The sequence below is a fragment of the Nilaparvata lugens genome, chromosome 3 (genome assembly GCF_014356525.2).
Source record: "Nilaparvata lugens isolate BPH chromosome 3, ASM1435652v1, whole genome shotgun sequence".
NCBI lineage: Eukaryota > Metazoa > Arthropoda > Insecta > Hemiptera > Delphacidae > Nilaparvata > Nilaparvata lugens.
The window spans coordinates 91,630,504-91,651,064 of NC_052506.1; the positions used below are offsets into that span (position 1 = coordinate 91,630,504).

General features: G+C 35.0%; 1 protein-coding gene across 3 annotated transcripts in view; it reads left to right on the top strand.

Moving 5' to 3' along the window:
* Window positions 1–17,510, top strand: part of LOC120350637 — a 194,187-nt gene extending 176,677 nt beyond the window's left edge. For 2 of the 3 annotated variants that reach the window (XM_039425035.1, XM_039425034.1), the window contains exons 12-13: window positions 9,443–9,527; window positions 16,260–17,510. In XM_039425035.1, the coding sequence (XP_039280969.1) occupies window positions 9,443–9,527; window positions 16,260–16,341 (167 nt within the window). In that variant the 3' untranslated portion in view covers window positions 16,342–17,510. The remainder of the gene's footprint in view (window positions 1–9,442; window positions 9,528–16,259) is intronic. The other variant, XM_039425037.1, reaches the window with a different exon arrangement.
* The last annotated feature ends 3,051 nt before the right edge of the window (window positions 17,511–20,561 follow it).

Sequence of the window (20,561 nt, forward strand, 5' to 3'; positions counted from 1 at the left end):
TTAAGAAATTATATTATATGTCAGGTCTTATTGTAACTAAATAGGTCATAGCATGAAATTATATTATTGATAAAACGGCAGAAATTAATTATAACAGTCTCAAACCTAATAAAAATTGTACAAGAATATTAATTTATTAATGATTTAATTCAACTGAACCACATGGTAATTAAATCTCTTTGGCAAGCCTAAGCCAATCATAGTGCATAGAAATAGCACCAAGAAGGTGATCGTTTGAAAGCAACACATGTTAATCTATTATCAGACAACAACCCTGCCTTATCATTTACGCTAACACATGTACATTGTATGAGAGGAACTATGTCTAGAAGATTAAGCAGTTTTAAGAATTACATAAATTGAATCATTATTGTAATTAAAGGAATTATATTCTACTGCTTGCCACTGACGTCATGTCTACGTCACAAGCGTTCTACCAATGGCAAATTTTTATGCAAATTATTACATCGAGATTCTCAAAAGAAAGGTCTAGCCAAGAAGCTTAGAGAAAAAGACAGCACTTCCCTTTTGAAATCCTCACCGTTCAGATCTCTTTTATAGTTACCAAGACCTATTTGTGAAAATTTCTTGTTCGATTTTCATATGTTCTATTTGTGAGCCGATATTTTAGGCCAATCTATTTGTTATTTGTAAATTTATGTTCTCATCAATCGATAAATTTAAAAGCTTAAAGTAAATTATCCCTTAATTAATTCGGTGAAGGAGATATTTAAATTAAAATTCCACACGTGCTGAAACCGAAGCCTGGATTGCTGCCGATCAAACGATTTTTGATCTAAAGAAGAAAACTACGACCGCCAAGGAAATTCACGTGAGTTATAAGTTTTAAAAGGGGCCCCAATCTACGCTTCAAAAAATATTTCAGTGCAGAAACATAAATTTTTTCTTCGTTAAATTATTGGCCACGCCGACAAGCGCTTTTAGTTATTAATATATAATATATATTTTATTAATATATAATATATTTAGTTATAGAATTTCTAAGAATTTGTAGTTGATTAACTATCCTCCGCTGCCAGAACCACGACCCCGAGCATTTTTAAAAATATTTTATAATTCATTTTTTCACTATTTTTTCAAAACTGTTCAATTTTATCAATTGTAAAATTCTGTTGAATCACGCATGGTATCATGCAAGCACAAGAGAATTTTTAACTATTCTGTTAATGCTAAATTATTATCAACCTGTAAATCAAATTCTGAATAAGCACTGTATGATCATATATTTTATTATAATATATTTCAGTTTTGTTAATTCGCTTTCTGAGTTCGATTATTTCTTAAGCCTGTCAATTATTGTGTCTGATACGTTCTATATCATCAAGAACCGATCGAATACGATCATTGAAATAATTGAATTAAGCTGGATATTGGAACAGGTCTAAGTGGATGTAGCGAGTGGGGTCAGATCGAGATATTTATTCTTTGTCCTTACCTGCTCATATATCAGCTTTTATCTGTTACCTACCTCGACTTAGGAGCGAACACATCAATTGTACAGCAGATGCAGCCATAGATCATATAAATTCCTACAATAGAGCTTAAAACCCGACAAGACTCTGTTCTCGAAATATATTCTGAACGATATTTGGTCCAAATACCGTATTTTAATCCTTCAGAACTTATTAGAGATGCAGTCCCGTAAATTATCTACATCGGGATTTTTGCTCGACCTGTATGATTTTGTATGCTCATTCTTCACAGGTAATAATTTTAAGGTATCCGTCTTCAGTGTTTAGCGATCGCTACACTGCTTATAAAAATTTCAGCTTTATACAATCTGTCATTAGAAGAATCAAGGGTGAGCGAGCGTTTAGGCCTCCTGCGATTCCGACAATTGTATTGAATCTTGTAGTGAATCAATCAGTCTGGTGTACATTCCGCGTCCACGCACGCCATTACAAAATTCATAACCGCTACACCATTGACTCAGTACAAGATTCACCCTACATATGTGAAGCCTTCAAATACCGCTCCACATGATTTGGCGCCCAACGTGGGGCATTTCAATACAGCATTACATCACCCTACGTGTGTTGTCCTATCCTTGGAGGTGAGAGTGACTCCCCCAGGAAGAGCACCACAAGATTTGGCGCCCAACAGTGATAGGCATTGAAGAGGCAGATAATCGACCACGAGGATTATTTAGTTGCTCAGTATACTATAGCGCTGACAACGAGAAAATTTTTGAAAAATTCATGGTTGTGAATTTCTTCGAATTTAGTATTAACTGTTCACTGTTATATAAAATAACAAGTCGTACCATACCCAATTTTTGAACAGAAAAGAAATTTATCGATTGATGAATTTTTAGAGGAAAAATCGAACTCAGAATTTTATTATTGTGTTATTCGAAAATTGGTCATACTATAAGTCACAGGTATAAGAAATATCATAAGAAAGGTGATATTATTTGAAGAATATTAGGTCTATATTAAAATAATTTATAAAAAATTTACGGAAAAGAGGATTGAAGTTATTTACATTTTTAAAAGTTTTTAAAGCATAAAGAGGGAAGTAAAATTAAATCACGGATATATTGTGGAATTCAAGCAGAGCATCATTGCTTTTATATAAAATTTTGCGAAGAATACTAGCCCTATATATAGAATTGCGGCAAGAAATTATAAAAGTAAAATATTTATAATAATAGTAATAATAAATTATAAGAGGCGTACCTGTATTACCGCATGAGTGTTCACTGTGTATCCTGTATGTTCTTGTCATTTTTATGTTAACGATATTGCTAACTTGACTCATTTTATCACTGAACACATTGCTAAACCACTTTTTCTGTATTTCACGCACTACGAAGCTATAGCAATTTCTATTGGATTTCTTGTTAATTATTTTGTATATCACATCAACACTTTCACGTTTTTTATTCACCGCACACGTTCGTCGCATTATTTTCTCACAAACCATGGCAGGAAACGACCAGGTCAATCCAAGTCTGTCGGACACTGAGGACATCTCACCCGATTGTTCGCCGCCGTCCGCATCTGCCACCGCATCCGCCGATTTCCATCCCAATGTACTGGATGATTTATCTTCGACGCAGGTGGAGGAGAGCTGCATTCTAGTGGAGGATCCTTCGGCAGCCCAAGAGCCAGAGGACGAAACATCGGGAGAGCATACGGACGACGACGCCTCAGAAACAGGAACTCCCATTTCTCGCACCGTTGCTCGGATGAAAAACCAGCAGATGACCGTTAGATGTATGCCCGCTCCCGCACTGGATACGGACACCCTCCTGAAAGCGATAACCAAGATGATGGACGATTTAAATAAAAATACGACCAAACAAAAGAAGAATTAAAGGAAGACAACAAACAAATAAAAGAAGCATCGAAGAAAACAAATGAAGCAATAAACAATCTAAATGAAAAAAGCGACCAAACAAAGGAAGAATTAAAAAAGGAAGTTCAAGAAGCAAAGAAGGTAAATGAACAAGTTTTGAGAAACTGGATCAACAGTTGGAGGAAGCAGCGGAAAGAAGCAGGATGTTAGGACAGCAAATCAAGGAGAAAAGTCAGACAATTAGAATCAATAGTGGACCAGAGACTGAGCCCATGCATGCAGAAGCAAACATACTCGACGAGGAGGTCATAAAACAGGCAAACGAACATGACACATATAAGGAAGACCAACCTACCGAGAATGTCAAGACTGAAGTCGTGCCGCACACCGCAGAACGCCGAGAGGGACCAGCCGACATCGCCCGCCAGGCCGAGGACGACATCCATCAGGTAGAGGGACAGCCCATACCACCGCGCGCCGACTACCAGGAGTCCAAGGACGTTGCCCGCCGAGTAAAAGAGCAGCCCGGACCGCCGACCGCCCACATCACTGTCCATCCACCGAGGACAGCACCTGCAACACATCAAATCAGTATCCATCAAAAACAATCAGAAAACAACATTAGAACAATTAAAATCCGCATAAAGTCAAGACCACACACAAGCAGCAAAACAATTCAAGAAAGAAGAAGAATATCTAGAAGACCTACAACCACCGCCATCATGTTAGGCTGAAATCCTACATCAAATCTTTTACAAGCATGCAAGATAGGAGAAAAATATTATTAAGAAAGACCTACAACCACCGCAGTCATGTCCGGTTAAAATCCAGTAGACTGTACACCGGCATGCAAAAAAGGAAAATATCATTTGGAAAGACACACAGACACCACCGGCACATTCGTTTTAAGCCAAGTTTAGTAAAACAGATAGTCACAAATCGGAATTGGACCTTGAATAATACTGAAATCAAATTTAGATGGGGGCTTGAGGAAAGAATAATATTTTAATTAACTGAAAGCTACGTTGTAAATTACATCAATCATCAAACTTTTCATGGTCACAGCCTACCCATCGAATCATATCTTTGCAGCTAGCATTTTTCTACTGCAGCCTAATCAACATAGCCTAAACTTCGCCGCATCTCAGCCAATAAGGAAATATTATTAATTCACTTCAAATGAAGAAACCGAAATCAACTTTAATAACAGAAGAAAATAAAACTACAAAACAACTCTAAAAATTTACCAACCTGATCAAGCCGTCTGCCTCATGTTACAATCATCACAGAAACAATCGCCTGGTACAAGCCGCACAACTGGAAAACAAAAACAAAAATTGTATTATCAACAGAAAATATTTGTAAATTAGAAATCAGATGAAGTTAGTAGTGAATAGGAGGAAAGAAAATAAACAAAGTTTATTTGAAAAAATACGTCAATATAACCTCGAAATACAGAATCGATCAAGAAATCTATTCAGAACCAAAGCCTGTTCGATAATTTTCTTCGTCCCACCAACCAATGTGTACGAAATCCTAGAGTCAATGTTAATAGAATCGAAGCAATATCGTTATTAATTAATGTAACCTATTATTTAATGTGAAATTGTAAGTAAAAAACGCAACCAAAAATATATATTTATGTTAAATTGCACGAAATGCGCATGTTCTATGTCATATAAATGTATTGCTAAAAAGCTAAAAAAAAGAAAATGAAATTCTTACCTTTAAATGTGAAATTTATTACTGTTGCATCAAAAGATCATGAATTGAAATTCAAATTGATAAATGTAATCTTGAATACTTAATATGTGTAACCAGCATTGATAAAAATCAAGAAAGCCATTTCAAGTGTAACCCTGTTTGTACACAACGTACTAAGCGCAAATAAGGAATTGCTCGAGTCAAACGGTAGACGATTGTCAAGTCACCGAAGTAAAATCACACTCTCACCCAATTTATGTAAAAGCCAGAATAAAGAGTCGAAACCTGTAATAACCATGAAAAAATGATGAAAATCTATATTTGTTGCCAATACTGTTTGAATCTTAAGAGGATAATATGTGAAATCTTGTATATTTGTTATAGTTATGGGTCTGCTCATAAGCCACCCGTGAATGGAAGTTGTGGAGTTGTTTTAATGAAGGATCCAAAGAGACCTCATTAATTACTGTATTTCGATTGTATCCAATGAAAGGAACAATCAATTATTTATTTTCTCGTAGCCAAAAGTGCACGATATATTGTTTTTAGTGTTAAGTGTTGAGTTTTCATAGAAGTAAGGAGATGAAATGGTGTATTCATCACAATATCGGATTTTTCAAATAGTCATTGTTTCGACTCGTCTCCCAATTACCTATTTAAAATATCCTGGGGGCTTTTGTGTGATGAATCTTTCAAATAGATCTCATGAAAAGAGAGAAAAATTGTGATTACCTTTTAAAATGAAAGAATTTGCTAAAGGAATAGTTAGCGACTGAGCGATAAAGCTTACTTATCAATAACTGTATATTAGATAAGAGTACCGTTCTGTACTGAATATTTTCTAGAAAAAATTATTCAATAAATTGTAATTATTTTGCAAATAAAGCACAAATTGTTTATGAATCGCTCACTGATTTTGAGGTTACACTTTGTTTACTATCGATCAGATGTTTTTAAAACAGTTCGAACGCAGCTGACTAATTCAAAGTATTGTCAAATGTCATGCTGGCTTCACGTAAGATATAATACCATCTCTAAAAATTATAAAACTATCAATAAAGGACCAAGAATTTCAAATAAAAAAATAAAATGTATGTATTATCGTTGAAATTATTTATTATTTAAGAATTATATTATATGTCAGGTCTTATTGTAACTAAATAGGTCATAGCATGAAATTATATTATTGATAAAACGGCAGAAATTAATTATAACAGTCTCAAACCTAATAAAAATTGTACAAGAATATTAATTTATTAATGATTTAATTCAACTGAACCACATGGTAATTAAATCTCTTTGGCAAGCCTAAGCCAATCATAGTGCATAGAAATAGCACCAAGAAGGTGATCGTTTGAAAGCAACACATGTTAATCTATTATCAGACAACAACCCTGCCTTATCATTTACGCTAACACATGTACATTGTATGAGAGGAACTATGTCTAGAAGATTGAGCAGTTTTAAGAATTACATAAATTGAATCATTATTGTAATTAAAGGAATTATATTCTACTGCTTGCCACTGACGTCATGTCTACGTCACAAGCGTTCTACCATGGCAAATTTTTATGCAAATTATTACATCGAGATTCTCAAAAGAAAGGTCTAGCAAAGAAGCTTAGAGAAAAAGACAGCACTTCCCTTTTGAAATCCTCACCGTTCAGATCTCTTTTTATAGTTACCAAGACCTATTTGTGAAAATTTCTTGTTCGATTTTTATATGTTCTATTTGTGAGCCGATATTTTAGGTCAATCTATTTGTTATTTGTAAATTTATGTTCTCATCAATCGATAAATTTAAAAGCTTAAAGTAAATTATCCCTTAATTAATTCGGTGAAGGAGATATTTAAATTAAAATTCCACACGTGCTTAAACCGAAGCCTGGATTGCTGCCGATCAAACGATTTTTGATCTAAAGAAGAAAACTACGACCGCCAAGGAAATTCACGTGAGTTATAAGTTTTAAAAGGGGCCCCAATCTACGCTTCAAAAAATATTTCAGTGCAGAAACATAAATTTTTTCTTCGTTAAATTATTGGCCACGCCGACAAGCGCTTTTAGTTATTAAGAGCCTAGAATTTATTCATATAGAATTTCTAAGAATTTGTAGTTGATTAACTATCCTCCGCTGCCAGAACCACGACCCCGAGCATTTTTTAAAAATATTTTATAATTCATTTTTTCACTATTTTTTCAAAACTGTTCAATTTTATCAATTGTAAAATTCTGTTGAATCACGCATGGTATCATGCAAGCACAAGAGAATTTTTAACTATTCTGTTAATGCTAAATTATTATCAACCTGTAAATCAAATTCTGAATCTGCACTGTATGATCATATATTTTATTATAATATATTTCAGTTTTGTTAATTCGCTTTCTGAGTTCGATTATTTCTTAAGCCTGTCAATTATTGTGTCTGATACATTCTATATCATCAAGAACCGATCGAATACGATCATTGAAATAATTGAATTAAGCTGGATATTGGAACAGGTCTAAGTGGATGTAGCGAGTGGGGTCAGATCGAGATATTTATTCTTTGTCCTTACCTGCTCATATATCAGCTTTTATCTGTTACCTACCTCGACTTAGGAGCGAACACATCAATTGTACAGCAGATGCAGCCATAGATCATATAAATTCCTACAATAGAGCTTAAAACCCGACAAGACTCTGTTCTCGAAATATATTCTGAACGATATTTGGTCCAAATACCGTATTTTAATCCTTCAGAACTTATTAGAGACGCAGTCCCGTAAATTATCTACATCGGATTTTTGCTCGACCTGTATGATTTTGTATGCTCATTCTTCACAGGTAATAATTTTAAGGTATCCGTCTTCAGTGTTTAGCGATCGCTACACTGCTTATAAAATTTCAGCTTAATACAATCTGTCATTAGAAGAATCAAGGGTGAGCGAGCGTTTAGGCCTCCTGCGATTCCGACAATTGTATTGAATCTTGTAGTGAATCAATCAGTCTGGTGTACATTCCGCGTCCACGCACACCATTACAAAATTTATAACCGCTACACCATTGACTCAGTACAAGATTCACCCTACATATGTGAAGCCTTCAAATACCGCTCCACATGATTTGGCGCCCAACGTGGGGCATTTCAATACAGCATTACATCACCCTACGTGTGTTGTCCTATCCTTGGAGGTGAGAGTGACTCCCCCAGGAAGAGCACCACAATATATATATATATATATATATATATATATATATATATATAGCACTCAACAGAAAACACTTTAAAGTTTTATAATATAAATATAAACAGGCTAGTATAATACAACAATGGAGTGGCAAAATCGTAATAATTTCACTCAATGAGAGAGAAAAAAAAGAAAGTGGCAAAATAGTAATAATTTACTCAATGAGAGATTTAAGAGATTTTAATAGTTCTCAAAAATGATAGAACATGAAATTATATAAAATAAAATTATAAAAAGATGATGAAATAATATTAAATAACAATTCACCTGCATGACTAACTACACAAAACTGAAGCATGATAAATTTTCTACAGGGAAAAGCTTGGAGCACAATTGTTGAACCTAAAGCTGTTTCAATGATAGTTACGAGGTAATCATATCAAAAGTCCTCACCCCAAATCACTGTGCTAACTGAGGTGCTGGGGGTGGTTTGAAAGTATAATCATCATTAACGGAGGTGAGAGCACCTCCGGTGTTCACATTCCAACTTACTCATACAGAGTGTCCCACAAAAGGTGTAACAGTCAAAGACAAATGGATTCTACATGAAATTTGCAACAGAAATCATGTCCAGTAGAAATTTCTTATACCGACCTTGATTTTGGAAATGTACTGATTTTTAAATATTTCTTAAAATCGTCAAGATATCAGTCAAGTTCTATGGAAAAGGATTAAATTTTCAATAATATTCATATATTTGTTTCATAGATTAACGGTTTTAATCATTCTATGAGCGCTGAAAGTTGTAAAAAGTAGGCTACATTCGTCAAGCTCAAAGCCAAATTTCAATCAGTTTCAACGCTCATAAAAAGTTCGAAGAGGAAAACATTATAGGGATCTTATCAGAAATTTCCTCCTCTTCCCAACCATATCCTTAGTAGCTTATTGGATTTTTATTATAGTTTTCTTCCAGTTATTGACGATTGTGGAAAATATCGAAGAATCTATATATCTCGAAAACAAAATAAGGTCGATATAAGAAAATTTTACTAGTCACTGTTGTTGCAAAATTCATTAGAATCTATGATCTTGGGCAGTTACACTTCTCTTGGGACTCCCTGTATATGCTAAGTATTCAACCAGATGATTTTTAGCCTGCCTGAGTGCTTTGAGCTTGACTCATCTTCAATCATACAGGTATATAATTTTAAATAAAAATTGAAATAGCCCTTTTCTTTTCCTATGTCAGAAGGAGATATGCGAGAAATTGGTATTCCAGATAAAACAACGAAGTCTGACAATGCAGCTCCAGCACCAAAAACTGAAAATAGCAGGTAAGCATTTTTCAAAAAATTAATATAAATAATTTTGATCTACAAACAGACAACTCACCATCAGTTCTCTATTTTTAGTAACAATGATTATTAGGGTGTGGTAGGCTATTCAAATAACTCTATAGTCATACACTTCTCATATGGGATGGTAGTTTATTTTTATGATTCCATACTTCTCTAAAGATAATTTATATAAATTCTTTCTCTCTTTCTTAAGTTAATCGTCGTTAATTACTGCTAAATTTTATGGTAAATTGGAAGAATAAAATATATAGTAAATTGGAAGCCTACATTATTTCCATTGAATAAATAGATATAGTGTGATTCACTCAAGTCAGCATTCCTATATAATGCTTACCATTCAAACAAATCTGGTAGTGCAAGTACTTAGGTTGTTCTCACTGTAGTTAGGTACTATACAAAAAAGACATAGACTTTCATGCTTCTGATTGGCTAACTCGATCATATGGTACAAAAACGTCATCAAGATACCAAACAATATTTAAAATTTTATCTTATTGTATTACAAATTAGAAATTCATTACTTCTTTTACGATTGAAACATGTATTTTCAACATACGATGAGTTCGTATTACATTTTGGAAAGGAAATTGATTCACATATTTCAATATTGATATACTTCAATATAATTTCAAAAACACTAGTAAAGCTTGAAAAGTCAATTTCTCTTTCCTCGGACTCTTATCGCGGACCATTCCATCCCTCGGACTTTTTTGCGGACCAATTCCAGAGCTTTCGCGAAATACCTATTGAGAACCACTGATAGCCTATCTATCATATATGTAGAAAAATAGTTTTCAATTTTATTGTATTTTCTTATCTAATTTATTAGAACTTCCAATTTTGAAATCTTATTTGAAAAATATTTTTTGTGGCTCAGTTGAATATAAAATTCCATGAAATATTTCTTATTTATTTATTTCCATTACAATATAAGGGCACCAGGTAGCAATACTTTCCATAATAGCCCTCTTGACACAACAAAAATTACAATTCTAATAATATGATTAGTATAATATAATATAGTATAAGCCTAATCTAATAAAGAAAATTCACAAAATTAAATAAATATAGTAACTACAATACATTTTTAAACTAAAATTGAAGATGAAAAAGAGGAATATGATGATGATGATGATGAAAAGTATAAATTAATAAGAAAAAATGAACAAGATCATGATGTCAATATTTTAAACCAGCAATTGAAGATGAGAACGAGGGGTATGATGATGATGATGATAATGACGATGACAATGACGATGGTGATGATCATGATGATGACGACGACTCTGTTGATGAGTGTAAATTAATAAGAAAAAAAGAACAAGATCATGTCAATATTCCAATGGACAGAAAGCAATACAACAAAATCTGAAAAATATTACTACCATTTTCCCAGAACCAGTAGGAATACTCTTACTACCAACGAGCAATTGACTCCAACATCAATCTCCTTACTTCCAAGTCTGATTCATCTGAGTCATATTCAACCGTTATTAAGTGCTGATTTAGGCTAGTCTCACACTCATTCGGTTCGTTTTGTTTTCGGTTCGTTTTCGGCAAATTCCGATAAGTGTGAAACGGTAATTCAGTTTGAATTCGGTACCGAATAGAAACCGCATAGAACCGAACGCCCACTTGACTCTAATAAATTCCATTAGGTTTCAATTTGTTGCTAGCGAGAGGCTACTTCCACACACTTTCGGTTCGGCTCGGTTCGTTTTCGGCAAATTCCGATAAGTGTGAAACGATGATTCGGTTTGAATTCGGTACCGAATAGCAACCGCATAGCACCGAACGCCCCCTCGACACGAATAGGTTTCATAATATTCGAATTCGTTGCTAGGGAAACAGGAAAAAACAAATTTAAGTCTTTTACACACGATTGCCTTTTTCGTTTTTATTTCAACCTGATATCGTGATTATCTGTTTCAAAATTTTCCAAGTCAAAATCATATGGTCAATTCATTTCTGTTAGTTCACAGGAACATTTTTTTCTCAATGAATAGTTTGCTAAAAAATATGAAAGATATAAATTAAATCTCAGGGAGAATTTTTTTTCCACGAATATCACATGATTTCATCAATGGAGAGAAGAGATGAAATTTATATACCATGTGTCAAAACAAGGAATACATTTTCAATTGAAAAATAATCTCTCTGAACATCCAAAATTAACATGATCAAAAAGAAACTATTAAAATAATTCACAATATTTAATTAACTTTAAAATTTTGTTGTTCAAGAAATAACATCTTACAATTTAACATCAGCTGTTATATCTAAATATACCAGCATGAGCTGTGAAAATCCAAACACAGCTGTGTTTGAGAAGAAAATACCTAATTAGAACCGTACGAATTTGCCATACCATACCTGACATGTATGAAAGCCTCATTCGTTTTCGGTAACGAACCGAACCGAACCAAATGAAACCGAATGCGTGTGAAGCTAGCCTAAAGGTGTCTTCACTTCTCTGATTAATTCTCGTCGCATTGCATTCAAGTGGCACGTTATCACTGCTTGTCAGCATTTAATGGATTCTTATACATAGAGAAGTATTTACCGTATGTTATGTATTGTCATGACTCATGAGAATTTCATAATCTCCCAACCATTGGATATGAGAATTCATCATTTTTTATAAATGCAACACAAAACATACCGTGTGAAAGATATTTTCTACTGTTTATTGACACAACAAAACGGTCTAAACTCATTAGTTTATCTGTTTGAGCACTAAAATTTACAGAAATAGGAACAGGAGAAACTTTACTGTTCAATTGGTAAAAAAAACACAATTACCGGTACACTATAATTTTGGATCATCAGTTCCTATACTGAATTAATAACGAACCAAACACAAAAGCACACTTTGACAATTGAAAGTATTGTAAGTTACACTGTAAAATCTACCGAATGAAGTGTAAATACTGTCCGAGTCACTCTGTTCGTTGAGGTCATTAACCAAGAAATAATCGGTTTATTGTTGAATGTATGAAAGATCTGTAGATTTTTGCCTCTAGCTCCGGCTCCGCTCCCTAAGGCTACGCAAGAAATGGGTTGAACCTTAGAAACGAATATTGTCGTTAAAAATCTAGTCATATTAGTTTCAGGGCTTGTGCAATTAGGTTTTATAATCAGGTACTGTTACATATAAGATGCTTACTTGTGAGTGAATATAAACTTAAAATTAAGGATTTTCCAATATGAGAACGTTTTTATACTAATGATGAATATAATGCCATCAATATGAAGATTTTTCGAGACATTGATGTGGATTTCTTGTTTTTTTTGTATGTGGTATCATTATACAGTATATGTAATGATATGTAGTTTTTTATGACGTGGCCTATACAATTTGTAATTATCTTTGGCAATAAATGGATTTTGATTTGATTCGATTAAGGTGTTTTTCGAAATTCAAGGGCTGGTATGTTTCAAGCTCTACTTCCTCCATTCATTCCTATAAGCGACATAACGCTAGATCAGTTGTCGTATGCTATTGAGGTTTTTTTTTTTGAAAATGGAACTTTTGCCTTTCTGATATGCAACAGGTCGCCGAATCTACTTGGAGTTGGACTTTGAACTCACAACATTCAGACAATCAACAAGTGGCCGATTCATTGAGGTCATTCACCCCAAAAACGAATCTGCCACCTGTTGAATGTATGAATAATCTGTAGATTTTTGCCTCTAGCACTGCTCCCTGAAGTGTTTTTCGAAATCCAAGGGCTGGTATGTTTCAAGCTCTACCTACTTCCTTCATGCATTTCCATGGAGAACATAATGTTAGGTCCTTCAAGTCGCATGCAAACAGGTGGTTCAAGGAAAAGCCTCCAGCTCCGCCCTTCAAAGGTGTTTTTTTTCGAAATTTGAGGGTTGGAATGTATCAAGCTCTCCTTCCTCATAAAGGTAGATACGTGTAGTTGCATGCAATTGAGGTTTTTTTGAAAATGAAACTTTTGCCTTTCTGATATTCAACAGGTGGCAGATTCGTTTTTGAGGTGAATGACCTCTTATTTTATGTACTTGTATTTGGACTTTGAATCCAGACATGCAACAGGTCGCCGATTCCACTTGGAGTTGGACTTTCAAATCACTTCCTCTTACATTCAACAGGTGACCGATTCGTTTATGAGGTGAATGACCTCTTGCAATGTCCTTGTTGCCTTTGTATTTTTATTGTGAAAGAGTCAGTCAAAAACATTCCATTCCAGAATATAAAACAATATTTATAATATAAAATGATATCGAAATCGGGACTTTTTTCGTTTATCCTGCCAAAACGGGACATAAAAGTGTCCCCAAAGTAAATCTGAAAACAGTGGGACACTAACCTGAAAAGCGGGACAGTCCCACCGAAAACGGGATGGATGGTCACCTTATGATATACTGAGGTCCACGTTATAATGACAGTATTTGATCAACTTTGATGTTGCTATTCTTGTCTATCATTCGAAAAAGCAGGTAGTACTATCCTTTTCTAGCTCCACAACGATGCCAAATCTGTTTTTGACGATGTAGAAATATAATTGATTAAGGCAGATAACAGGCAACGCTGTTCTTCCATCTCTATCCACTGCCATTATAGCGTGGACCTCACTATAGACCATTCAATCCAACCAATAAATCTTACTTTAATAAGTTACCACCCACACAATTTATTTCCCTGAATCGTTTAATTTCAAAGTCATCATCATCATCATCATCATCCTATCCTTCTTCCATGTCAATTGGGGTCGGCTTTCCGAATCAATTTGCGCCATTCTTCTCTGTTTTTTATCATTTCCAGTTTTACACCCATCGGCTTCATATCTCTACATATTTTGCTCGCCCAAGTCGTAGGGGAGCGACCACGGTCACTTTTACCCTCAGCAGTGTTAATTATCGCCCTATTAGTCTTGTGGCCACATGGCCAAACCATCGAAGTTGACTCTCTCACACCTTCTCCTGTATTGGTGCAACCTTGAATGTGCCACGAATGTATTGATTCCGAACCTTGTCCATCAGGGTCACACCTCCAGCCCACCTAAGCATTCGCATCTTCTGTTCCTATCTTGCTTGCACATCCGCACCATACACAAAGGGCGGGTCGAACTGCTCTCGTGTATAGAATATAATTTTATTAGTCATTCAATATTTACAAAAAATACATTGACTTCGTCAAAATTATCCTTTTTAAATCACTATTATTCCTTAGTCAGTTTAAAAAATACAAAAATACAATAATTAACAAGTCATGTAAAACATAGATCAAATGTTACTCATTATATCATAAGAGAAATGGTAGGTACTCAGTTTATAGAAAAGAAATCGTTCAATGTGTACAAACATTTATTGACTAATACATGTTTTATTTTATTTTCGAATTGAGTGAATGCAAGTTACTTTAATTTGTGTAGTGTGGAGTTATATAATTTTATTGGCATGAAGTGCCAGTTTCTCTGAGATTTGGAATGGCTATATTGTGAAATTTCAATAAGTCTATGTCTATTTTGTCTATTTAAATTTTGGTGATGGTTTGTATCATATTTATCCGAATTCTTTTGTACATAACACAAAATATTAAAAACACACAGTGATGGCAATGTCAGCAATCCAAGTTCTATGAAATGTGGTCTACAATGAGCATTGAAAGGCAAATTAGGTACACATGATTCCAATAGCTTTCTTCTGGAGGACAAAGATTGAATTGGCTTTAACACTACTAGCCCAAAGCATAATTCCATATGATAGGAGACTCTGAATGTGTGCGTAACAGATATTCATCAACACAGGTCTATCAACAGTTACACATAGTCTGCGAAGCATAGCCATAGAGAGTTTAACTGACAAAAAATCAATGTGCGCCCCCATGACAGACATAAATCAATCATAACACTTAGAAACATGAGTGATGCAGCATCCTTCTGCTTTCTGAAATTGAAAATTATATAAGAGGTTTAGTCATCATTAAGAGACAGATTATTAGCTGTACACCAGTCATTTAGAATACAATAACTATGGTCTCGTTCTTTTTAAGATCAAACTTGGATGGGCAATTAATTTTCAAGCCAAAGTCATCAGCAAACTGGTAACCATCCAGACAGTTTCCATCAATATTAATCGGCAAATCATTTATATAGATATCGAAGAGAATAGGACCTAAAATATGCCCTGAGGCACGCCAAACTCTATCAATGAGCCGTTATTTTGACAGAGCCCCATCCTTGTATATATTCTTGCTCATATTCTTCCCCATCCTTGTATGTATATATTCCTTTTGGTGCGAATACCGTAGGCATTTTTGAGTCACAGAGCACCCCAGTAGATGCTCTCCACATTTGCCACCCTGCTTGGATCCTGTTTTCCAAGTCTTCTTTTGTGCTCGACTCATTAGTTATTAAGGAGCCTAGGTACTTGAATTTGGAGACTTTATATCGAGGTGAATATTATCTAATTGTGATGGTGACACGTTTGCGTTCACACCAGAGAATTGCAGTGCATGTATTCCGTTTTCGTTCGGCTAATTACTGTAAACACTCGGCTATCTAAACGGTTACTTCATAGGTTTAGCTCGTTTTGTATGTCTTCAGCCGATTCTGACACAATCACTATATCATCAGCATTAGGTCCTTGGAGCGGGACTGTAGATCTTCAGTGACAAAAGTTTTATTTCAAAGTGAAATGAATATTTGTAATTTGATGATTCATTTGGTTTTTTTTCAGGATTAAGAAGAATCCGTGTGCGGCATTCTTTCAACGTTTGTTAGGTTGCTGGAAATCGAAAGAGGAAAATGGAGGAAAATAATATTGCGTATTAAAACGTACTTTCAGAACTAGGCTACAATAGCGCCCCTTGATATTCGACCTATCGACGTTTCTATAATATGATTATTTCGAATATAATAAAATGATAATTTAGAAAATCTTATATTCTTGATGAGTGAACCTCTAATTTATTAAGAAATTATTCAAAGAGGCTGTAGTTCTAAGAATGTTACATATAATTTACAATAAGTTTTATTGCTACTTCAACTAGAGTAGGCTATAGGCTAGCAGGAAAATGGTGCAATGGAATTTCAATAATGGTTCTTGATAATTAATTGTGGATTGAATAGAAAGCTACCTTCGTTCAATTGCCTACTGAGCTTCATGGTTTAATGTATCTGGAAATAAACATGATTGTTGTGGGAATCACTTCCAACTGCCTGCATTTCTTGTAAATAAATGCTGACAGTTTTATGTGAATTACACTTTTGATCCATCAACATTCTTCTGAGCATTCATCCACATGAATGATTTATCAAACATGATACAAGACAATAAAATAAGTTTTTTTAATAATGTAAGTGATACTAATGGTCATTTGATTCAATTCAATTTATTTTTTCCTTCTGAATACAATTCAAAGCATATCAGTTACATAGAATCTTAAGCAATAAAGTTTATTCTAAGCAATAAGTTTATTTAGTCATTATTGTAATCAAATATCAGTTGTTGTAGGTATTGTTATTATAATTATATTGGATGAGTAATTACTTTCGTTCCAATTTTTAACTTGGTGATAATTCGTAGAATTTCATAAAACACTTATCTTTGCTTTATCAGATAGAACTATTGGTTATTGTTTTTAAAATAGGTGATTATGATTTTGATCTTAGTTATTTTAATTTGAGAAATTACATTGCATTGTAACATTTCACTTAAATAGGTTAATATGATTTTGATCTTAGTTATTTTAATTTGAGAAATTACATTGCATTGTAACATTCCATTTACTTTCTTGTAGGAGTTAATAGAAAATAAGTCGTTTTAATCATATTAATTAGTATAGACCTGTTTGAAAGTATAGACCTGACTTCAGTTTGAAAGTAGGCTAATTTGTTGCCGTGTTACTAATTCTACATTACAGTTAGTTAATTCTAGTTTTGAGTAGATTATTGCTGGAAGAATTTGTGAATTAAATTTTGAACTGAATTTTGAGTCCTATTCATTATAATTCCATTATGTCGTCGAAAAACCTCTGTGGAGAATTTGAAAAAAAATTAATTTTGTAAAGAGCTAATGTAAAATTTTAACAACTTTGTGAGAGCCATTTTGAATAATAACTTGCGAGAAAAATATTTTAAGGTTGTTAACCATCATCAATTTCAGGTAATCTGAAGAATGTGGATTCCCACAAATGAGTGTGTGTTTACGAGTCCGGGCTGATTGGGATTAGCCACTACCTCCGTAAACAAAGCCATAGTGCATGACAGGTGGTTGATGGTAACGTCAGCACAGGTAGGGCTCCTACACCAATAAAAAAATTAGATGATATAGATCAGCTGCTGAAATCAACAAATTTTTATTGGTGTAGGAGCCCTACCTGTGCTCAAGGATAGTATATAGCTATAACTATTCTTGACCTGTACTGACGTCACCAGAATGCACAATGGATTTACGGAGGTAGTAGGATAGCCCAATTAAACTAAATCATAGGAATTATATTTAAACTTATTAGCATGACCTATTCCACCCTCTAGGTTTTCTAATAATTGCGAAGTATTGCTACGACGCGGACTAGCTACAGTCGGGTATGGGTCGGGGTCGGTGACCGTATTGACCGGTGGAGATACTGGACCTACACTTCTCCCTCTATCCTGATTCTTTACCCTCTGCTTCTTTCGCGAGATTTTTACTTTCAGGGGAAGAGTGTTTACCCGTGCCGTTGCTGGCCGATTCGGCCCTCGGCCTTTGGAATACAGGGTGGGTGTTAAGGGAGATTAAGATAAACCTATACAAGGAGACGGATCTGACTATCAGATCCCTACCAATAATTCTATTTATAAAGGTAGTACGCAATCTGGACCAACTGCGAATTGACGGCGAGCAAGCTGTACCTGCAAGCCCGGGATGTGGTTTTTCTATGGGGTTTAAGGTGAGAGCTATGGGGTAAAGGTATGACGGAACTATGGAGTTATTAGACGTATTTAAGATGTAGTTAAATAGGGCACGGTATAGGGTGTAAGCTATAGAGAATAGGGTGCAGGGTATGAGGTATACGGTATAGGGTATAGGGAACAAAGAATCAATAATAATATTATTATTCTCTACAGCAAATAAATACTGCTCAATAATCCGCAATCTGAGAATTGCGCTCTAGCTCTCAGCAAGCTGGACCTGCTAGCTAAATACAGTATATCAATTTCAATTACGTGGTAATTAAAGCTTAGAGGATAAGGTTTTAGGTGTAGGATTTCTGAATCGCGAGCCTGCAGCTGCGAAAAGGATTTTCAGCAATTCTGAAACTGCTAAACAGGATTTCCGCGCTAATCTGGTGACTGCGCGCCGGTTATTAAGGGCCAATCTGTGACTGCCCCTAAGGGTATGGGAATCACTCTCAATCGTCCGAAACGCTTTTAAATTAATAGTCAGTATGTCGACTATTATGAGAGGATAGAAAAGATTTTTCACAGACACAGTCTGTAGAATATCGGGAAGACAACAGTCTGTCGTTGTCAGGGTAGGAAAGGATTTTTCCAGGATTTTCCACAAGGAAAATATCGAGTCAGAGACTCCTAATTCAGAAAAAGATTTCAATAGACTTTTCCAAGTAATTGCCAGTCTAAAGACTACCACAATATCGATCTCTAATTTGCAACTGAGATCACGGGAAAATTCGTGAATTTTCCACAGGGAAAACCAGCAAATAATATTTGCTATTAAGAAGACAGGTTTCTAAGAATATTAGAAAGGATTCGAATCTGGAACTGAGATCAGGAAGGATTTTAGCACAGGAAGAATTAAGAGGAAGAAAGAGAAAGGATGCCGCAGTCTAGAAACTTCGGCGAGGAAGTCCTCAAGCTGTACCTGAGGGCTGGAAGGATTTTAGAATAGGGAAAGTGAAGAGAAAGAAAGAGAAAGGACGTCGCAGTCTACCAACTTCGACAAGGACGAACTCAAGCTGCACCTGAGTTCTCTAGGAAAAGGATTGGACTTTTCCTACTTGGAATTACAGCAAGTCAGAAACTGCTAAGCGAATTTAAAATACAGGGCCACTCTATAGTATGAAAACTAAGCAAGGAAAATTTACCATAAATGATAATAATCTCTCTACAAGGATAAAAATTAATCGAGAAAACTTTTCTCAAAAGGAACAGGGATTTTCCCACAAGAATAAAAATTAATTGAGAAAAATTATTCTTAAAAGGACAGGGATTTTCCTACAAGAATAAAAACTCAATGGAGAAAAATTACTCTTTAAACTAAAGGCCACCTTACTACAGAGAAGGAAAAATATACGGACTACCAGTCCTGACATACAATTACCTGAAATGACGTGGATACTGATACGGAGAATAACGAACCGATTCCCACTTCCCGTATTATAATTAAAAACGTCGTGAAGCGACAGAGTCGAGGCTTATAAATTAAGTACTCAAAAATAATCTGCTATAAGAGCCTAGCTAAATTTCCCACTCAACTATTGTAGCACAAACTTGAGATCCCTTACAGGTTTCAAAACCAAGGATAACTCGTTCACCCCAGTGACACGAATTTAGGAAAAATAACCAACAAGAAAGAAAATCCCCCAGGAAGTTCTATCTTCAAATACAGTCGGCAATTCGACATACAATATTCCATTCACTAAAATACAGAATAGAATATTAACCCTCTAGTACACCACTATTAGGTGCACCGCTCGGAACGCAGCCGTACACGAACCCGTTCACCGAACAACTGCTCTCTGCCAGGTCTACTTGAAGCTGCACCGGGTCGCTGAAAATTAGGAGGCCGGGAAAGAGCTTCCTGACCAATGAGAGTCTGAAAAGACGATCACGCCACTGGTCATGTGACGGGGTTTGATTCAGCTGCTCCTGATGTTAAGGGTGCAGCAAATGATGACAATGATAGTAATTGCTACACTAATTCAGGCCGGTAAACAATATTTCTATTCCAGAAATTTCATGAAGAACGATACCAACCCGACTCGGTAGCCGCTTATCGTTTTGATGATGCGGCTGCTGCTGATTTAAAGGGGTTGAC